Source organism: Bidens hawaiensis, unplaced genomic scaffold (genome assembly GCF_021521415.1).
Source record: "Bidens hawaiensis isolate Kalapana, Puna unplaced genomic scaffold, B.hawaiensis_p1.1 tig00021378_1, whole genome shotgun sequence".
Lineage (NCBI taxonomy): Eukaryota > Viridiplantae > Streptophyta > Magnoliopsida > Asterales > Asteraceae > Bidens > Bidens hawaiensis.
The window spans coordinates 329,881-338,207 of record NW_027493320.1 but is presented as its reverse complement, the minus strand read 5'-3'; the positions used below and the strand labels follow the sequence as shown (position 1 = coordinate 338,207).

General features: G+C 35.7%; 1 protein-coding gene across 1 annotated transcript; it reads left to right on the top strand.

Annotated features, from left to right (window-relative positions):
• The first annotated feature begins 7,075 nt into the window (after window positions 1-7,075).
• LOC143563400 (uncharacterized) lies at window positions 7,076-8,014 on the top strand. The gene has a single exon (XM_077050945.1). It carries the CDS (start codon window positions 7,076-7,078, stop codon window positions 8,012-8,014), a length of 939 nt encoding a protein of 312 aa, XP_076907060.1.
• Window positions 8,015-8,327: the final 313 nt, after the last annotated feature.

The window sequence follows — 8,327 nt, the reverse complement described above, 5'->3', positions numbered from 1 at the left end:
ATAACGTAACATGTATTTTCGTGTTTATGTCTGAAAGCAAAATCTTAGTGGCAAATTCAATCTTTAAATCCAGAAATGGCAGATTCCGCTTTGTTGACTCCACACATGCACCACAGACTGCATATAATATTAGTTTTAAGCATAACCCTCCACTATTTTGTTTGGAATATTTTCAAGCGCCATACGCAACAATCAGTCACCTTACATAATAACAAATTACTTACATGAGAGGCCCATTAACCCTAAACATAAAGCAAATTACTTACACAACATGCCTATTAACCCTACACAGAAAATAAATTACTTACACAATAGGCCCGTTAATCCTACACAGAAAACAAATTACTTACACAAAAGACATGTTAACCCTACACAGAAAAAAAATTACTTACACAACAGACCCGTTAACCCTACACAGAAAACAAATTACGTACACAACAGGCCTGTTAACCCTACACAGAAAACAAACTACTTACACAACATGCTTGTTAACCTACACAGAAAATAAATTCCTTACACAACAGGCCCATTAACTATACACATAAAAAAATTACTTACACAATAGTCCCATTATTCATATTTAACTCATTAAATATTTAAACAACATGCATACACGAAAAACATGTTCCCACTACGCATTAACACATTACTTACACAATAGGCCTATTAATCATACACATAAAACAAACTGCACACACCCATACACATGCAACATTATTCATAATTAATTCATTAAGTATTTAAACAAATTGCATAAAGAACAACCACAATCGCCCCTACAAAACAACAAATTACCAAACTCAACTTCACATGTACTTATATTAAGTTAATTTTGACATGTTACCCAATTAATTCATTTGGTCATCTCTAGGTTGAGACTCGTCATTATAAGAAAGACGCAAAATATACCTACATATTCTAAACTTGTTTGTAATACCAGCTACACAGATCATCATATAGTATTCAAAATGTATCGTGTATGAACTATCAATATTTTTAATGGTTGCGTACACTAACAAGACAATTAGGTTACAAAGATCATAATACCAACTACATATTCTACACTTGTTCATCATACCAGCTACACAAATCATCATATTATTCAAAATTCCTTCAAATATATACATACATGTCGTTGCATTAACAGACAATTACATATTAAACCAACATATCCCTACAACCATTATCTACACATATGCAAGTTGACTCATAAACAACCTACATATAACATAATTCAAACTCAAATTAATACTTGCACAACTTACAAAATTTACAGATAAACCTTACACAACCAACACATAATAAAATCTATACATAAATTAACACCTACACAATCTGCAGATACACCCTACATAGATACACATAAAAAACTTGTGGTGTATTGAACTATGAATAGCCACATCAGAATTACTTAAACGAGCTTCCATATTTAACATAATAATCTACATATACTAAAAAACAAAACTTAAAATCGCCCAACATACCTTCAACACCTTGTGTAGGGTTCGATCCCTCTAGCATAAGAAAAACCCCCAATTCAGGTTCAAAACAAATTTCGTTCAGTGCACTGACGACCGTTTGCTTCTTATACTCATGGAATAGGAATCAATTGACTTTCGTTTGGTTGCTTGTGTGTATCAGCCGGACATCGGAAGAGGATTTCCAGCCATGAGTTGTGTGGAGGAGTTACAAAGTAAATCTAGGGATACTCCAGCCGTTCCTTTTTGATAGCTATACACTAATGACTTTTTAGCCCTTGCAAGCAATTAAATTCTAGTTAAAAGTTATTAATATTTACTAAATTGCCATGGTGTAACATAAACCATTGATCTTTGTAACCAACGGTTGAGATTGACTTCTCGCGCTTCTCGTTGTAATATTACTTCTCGCAAGATCCATCCCCTATATATATATATATATATATATATATAGGATCAGGATTATGAGAGAACTTTTTTGAAATTGAGAACTATGAGAACCATTTTGGACCACAAAAAATCCAAAAATAAAAAAAATCATAAAATAAAAAAAAACACAAAAATCAAAAAAGTATAAAAACCAAAATTCTTATTTTATCATCCTGGTTTCATAAAAAAAACTCGGTTTAGCTAAATTATATACACATATGTATAATATATGTATATTTACATGTTTTTTTTGTACACATGTGTATAATTTAAGATAAATGATATTGTACATATGTGTATATTACATAACCAAATATTATATAAAATTATACATATGTGTATAATACAACGTTTTTTTTTTGTTTTTTTTGTAATGAAACCGGAATGAAATATAAGAATTTTGGTTTTTTTTACTTTTTTATTATTTTTTGTTTTATGATTTTTTAAATATTTTTTTAAAGGTGTTTTTAGTGGTTCAAAATGGTTATCAAAGTTCTCAATTTGCAAAGGTTCTCTTAGGATCCTTACCCTATATATATATATATATATATATATATATATATATATATATTATAATTTTAAAATTGTTAGAAGGTGTTATTATTCCTTTTTTCTTTTTTAAATCACATATGATATAGCCATGAGATAGTGATGAAAAAATGGTACAAGTATCGATATTTGATAGTTGTTTTTATTGGCCGTCGGTTGTAAAAAATGTTTGTTAAGACGTGTGATACTTGTCAACGCACCGGTAATATTTCATCGAAGAATGAGATGCCTCAAAACCCCATACAAACTCTTCAAATTTTTTATGTTTGGAGTATCGATTTTATGGGACATTTTCCCGTTTCTGGTGGTCACAAGTATATTTTAGAGGCGATAGATTATGTTTCCAAGTGGGTTGAAACCCAAGCATTGGCCACGAATGATGCTAGAGTTGCTGTGAAGTTTCTAAAGAAGTTGTTTACTCGTTTCGGGACTTCACGGGCGATTATTAGTGATCGGGGTACTCATTTTTGTAATGTCGTCATGGAGAATGCATTAGCTTTTTTTGGAGTTACTCATCGCACCTCTACCGCTTACCATCCTCAAACGAATGGTCAAGTCTAAATGCTAGTAGAGGGGTGAAGAGAATATTGGAGAAAACGGTGGGAATAAGTTGAAAGGATTGGTCAGAGAAATTGGATGACGCGCTATGGGCATTCAGAACCGCGTACAAGACATCGTTGGGTACTACACCATTTATGCTAGTTTACAGTAAAGCATGTCATCTTCCCGTTGAGTTAGAGCATCGTGCGTTTGGGGCATTGAAGACGGTTAATGTTGATCTTACTACGGCCGCAAGGAAGAGGTATTTTCAAATTCATGAGTTGGAGGAACTTCGTGATGCGACATATTCTCGATCATTGGATATCAAGTAAAAGACGAAAGTGTTGCACGATCGAAGTTTAAAGGGAGGTAAAAACTTCAAGAAAGGTGATAAAGTATTATTATTTAACTCTCGTTTGAAGTTATTTGCAGGAAAACTGAGATCGAAGTGGACAGGACCGTATTTGGTGAAAGAAGTGTTTCCGTATGGAGCGGTGGAGTTAGAGAATCCGGACAATGTTACTTCGTGGAAAGTAAATGGCCATCGTTTAAAACATTATCTTGGAGGGCGGGAGGATTCAATCGAGGTAGAGGAAACTCCCCTCGATCCATCGAACTAAATCATCGAAGCGGTTCTTGAGTGAAAACTCAAGTGTAGAGTTTGTAAAATTTGCTTTATTTTATTTTATTTCATTTTATTTTCTTTGAGTCATTAACACTAGTTTTTGTAGTTTTGCTGCTTCGTCGAGTTGTTACAAGGAATCATAACCATCATGGAGAAAGGATTTGACGAAAATTCAAGAGATGTCAGGTAAGTTTCACACGTAATAATAACATAAAATGGGGTTAACAAAGACTTGGTAATTTTCTAAAAAAAAAAATTAAGGCAAAAAGGGGAAAAAATTTTAAAAACTTTCTGTCAAAACCCCCTGTCGTGCCGCGCGACGGGGTCCCTTACTCCACTGCGCGCGGCGCGGCCTCAAATGCCCATATCAGACTTTTTTTTAGCCTTTTAAACCATATTATATAAATTTTTCACCCAATTTTCAAAACCCCCTTTCACCCTCACCCAAAACCCACGAACCCTAACCCATTCTTTACCAAATCTACCAATGTTTCATCATTTTTCATCAAACTAAACCTTAAAATTAACATACTATCATCACATAGTCATAACATCTCTGATTCTAATGACTTCTTCCAAGTGTTTAATCTCTTTAATCTTCAAAGGTTGGATGGACTGGATAATTCCCTTCTTAATGGTGGTGAAAAGAGGTGGGTGAAGTAGAGTAAATGAGGTTCCAAGGTGTCTTGAATGTAGAAGATGAGCATTCAATTTATAGTTGATCAGGTGCCCAAAATACGGTCGTGGTGAGCAAAGCACGACCATGGTGAGTTTTTTTGTCTCGTTGCATTGAATGCTCATTGTTCGATCGTATAGCAAGGGAAAGCACGGTCGTGGTGAATGTATGTTGCCTAATTAACTAGAACTCACTCAGCGTAGCTGACTTTTAGTATGCACACACGCAAATAGAATGAAGGAGCTGACTTGAGGGAGGTACATGACATGGACTGAGTTAGCTAGCATCTAGAGAAGAAAGTTATGAAGTATTATAAGGTTCACGAAAAGAATTACATGGCTCATGATCTCGAACTTGGTGTCGTCGTTTTCGCTCTCAAAATTTGGAGACATTATCTTTATGGCACAAAATGGTTTCGCCTACACATTAAACCACATTTATATCTTGCAAATTAACATGTTGTACACCTTCTCCTCCAACAATGCATGCCATTTTTTAGTTTTCATATGAATATTCACCTAGGATCGATGCCTTCCAAAAGCTTATTACTTTTAACCGAATCAAGATATAAAAAAAGTAACATGAAGGGAACATTGAGATTATGTTGGCAGCCATCGAGAGATCAAAATATTTGAGAAATCAGATTTAGAAATGGACCACTCATCACAAATGTATGAAACCGTCTACAAAACAATCTATAGTTAGATACCGTTGGCCCATTACCCGATACTATGGAATAAGTTTCCTGATCACTGCAGACGAACTAAAGCCATTTATATGAGTTGGGTGAAATAACTAAAGACGAACGACACATGTCTAGACTGCACTCGAGGCCTAATTAATGATGCACTAGACAACTACATTACGACGTCACTTGGTGCAGAATTTAGTCTATGGACCATCTACATAAAATAAGATAACCCGTTAGTAACGTAACACATAATATCTGGCTATTAACCATCTAGTATATTTCTATAATATATAATAAAAACGAAAAGTGAGTTGAAACTTTTAATCTTAACATCTTTACTCTTTTTTTTAGTAAAATTATCATAACATTTTAACCATAATATTATTAGTCACTAGATCAAAACTTTAATTTTTTACAACTAGTCTCAAAGTTAATTAAAATATATATAAAAAACGTGGTAGATTCTTGGGGTCACAACAAACCAAAAAGAACCCTACAAAAAAGTGATTGGACCACGTGTCCATATCTAGACCCGATAACCCGACCCCAACTTGCCTTATCAGGAAACCCAAAAAAGACCAATAGTACACGAACATCCAGGAGTAGTAGCTTACGTGCCCCCTGTACGGGACACTACTTACAATCTAATTGGCTAAAAATCTGCTCGTGGGGCCCACACGATACTTTCTTGCTGTTTGTGGAACATACGTGACTATGATGTTTGGTTGTATCGCCACGTTTCAGTCTCAACCAATCTGGTTTTTTGTTCCCGGGTTTTTAAATTATTATTATTCGGCCGGTTAATTTTTAGGGGTGAAGGGTTTGAACCGTTGTCGTCACACGTGTTATGCCATATGTTAATGTTACATACGTGTCTTGATTCTAGGCATCTCGATCTTTATATCACCAATGATAAGAATAAGATCAGAACATATCATCTAGAAAGAAAGACAGACAGACATATATGGGTGTGCTAGATTTAGAACCTGCCTTGATAAAATCTTACATTTTTCTAACATTAAATTGGAAGGTATACCAACAAATAAGTTTGTCAAGTGTGGTCACTTTCTAAACCAGTCTCAACTCATATTAAATATAACTATAATAATAATGGTAAAAATATAACAAAATCTTCTCTAAGTTATAATTTTCTTAATTCATAATCTTAAAACCTAGTTTTTTTTACATGTAACTATTTGCCTTAAAATACTAAATTAGAAGTTCAAGTTGAGGTCGATTAACATGAGATATTAAACGATAATAATAGATTAACATGATATATTAAACGATAATAAAATCTTTCTCCAAATTAGCGATTGAAGTTGCAACTTAACGCGTTTGTTTTGCGAGAACTGTTTTCGTTTACCAACTTTAAGTCTGTTTTTATGGGACGCTAGATTCGTGAGCGCTCTTTTTCGATCGCAAACTTCAATTTCGACCGTTTTTAGCTCAATAGTTATTATAATATATAATATATATTATGATTAGGTTTTATAAATGCTACTTTAAAGTTTAAACCTTTAATTAAAGATTTGTTTTTTTTACCATCACCTAATCTATCCTTTTAACTAATATCAACCAATCCACGTACTTTCGAATTTGAACCTCATCCTTTTGATTAGAAGAATACTTCTTAGTTCTTACCACTTGTGAGACTAAATCAAGCAAACCTAAAATTTACACTCAAAAGGACTTGGGTGATCCAACTGGTTGAGACTCTAGTTTATAAACCTGACTTAAGGAAGTTTTCTTATAATACGCGGTGGACTTTCTCTTTGATTGTTGGTTAGGCTGGTATAGACAATTTACATGTCGTTTAAAAAAAGTTAAATTTACTTGAATTTAACAACAATGTTTTACTTACAAAATTTACACTTATATCAAACCGGCAATATTAGGCAGAATTTATGTTCCCATAAAACACACAACATATTAAAATATATTTAGATTACACATTAATATTTTATTAAAGTTAGAAAACTAAGCAGAAAACGTTGACGGAGTCCTTTATATGCGCACCATTACCATCATCAAATCCATACCAAACTCACTAGTGAGAGAAACACAAGAAGGTGGTGTGTGAGAATATGGACGGCAGAGGTGGTGGCTGTGTTACTAGATACTCGACCGGTGGTGGCTTTGGTGAGATATGTTATGGGTCTTATGGCATGTCAAAGGTGGAGAGAATAATGCTCAAGTATAGACCTATTGCACCCAAACCCATGGCTGCTGGATCTGGTTCTAGTTGCTCCACCGTGGAGCAAAGCGACGCGTCGGGTAAGACCCGACGACGTAAGCGAAAGTACGTTCGGGTTAACATAAAGAAGAAAGATATGGGTACCAACAGTGTTTCGAAGAAACGGAAGGTTTCCGTTTCCTCTGGGGAGAGTTCTGGTGTGGTGACGCTCTCTTTGATGCCAGAGACACCAGATCGGAAGGAGAACTCGTCTAACTCGTGCCAGACGAGTTCTCCTAGTGAAACTCGAGATCTGGTGTCTCCAGCTGTCAACTGCAAGAGACTGTCACCTACGTCACCTATTTTGTTGAGTTTTAACAAAATAGGTGACAGTCAGGTGACAACATCTCTGTCACCACCACAGTCACAAAAGACTATTGTAACGTCTTTTGTGACAGTGGAATGCGTGACAGAGGCGTGGGTGAATAGTGACCGTCTAGGGGTGACAGATCAGGTCCAGGTGATGAACATGGATACAGACACGTGTCCATCGTTCATCACCAACGCTCGTGACACGGTGGTGTGGACTAATAAGGCGTACCGGGTGATGACGGCCGGTAAGGGTGCGGACGAGACGACAACGGTGGTGGTGAAGAAGTTTAATCGAGTGACTATGCCGGAGTCTCTACCGGCGTTCACGTGCAAGGTGAGGGTGACGTGGGGGACAGAGCGAGCTATGTCCCCGTTGACCGTCACCGCACCTTGCGACGTGTGGCGGATGCGGTGCGGTGGTTATGCATGGCGGTTGGACGTTACCGCTGCGCTGTCTTTAGGCCGGTATAGCTTATAAATTAATATTAGTGTTACCTTTGTTAACAATAGTTTTCCAAGAGTTAAGTTGATGTTAATTACTCAGGGATTTGATGTATAAAACATAGTGTGAAATCTGAGTTACATGAGTTAAATCAACATAAACTTCTTACCATTAATTAAACATGTTTCTAAATCATCTCATACTCAAACCCAAACCTGTTATTATGCTAATACTAGCTGCGTGCCCGCGCAATGCGGCGAAGTATGCACGCAAACATGACATCGGATGCGTAACCGGTGTGTATGTGCGAGACTTCACAATAGTACGCGTGTAAACCGAAGATAGTATG

Excerpts from the sequence above, each read along its gene's own strand:
- LOC143563400 (XM_077050945.1), top strand. The coding sequence starts at position 7,076 with ATGGACGGCAGAGGTGGTGGCTGTGTTACTAGATACTCGACCGGTGGT.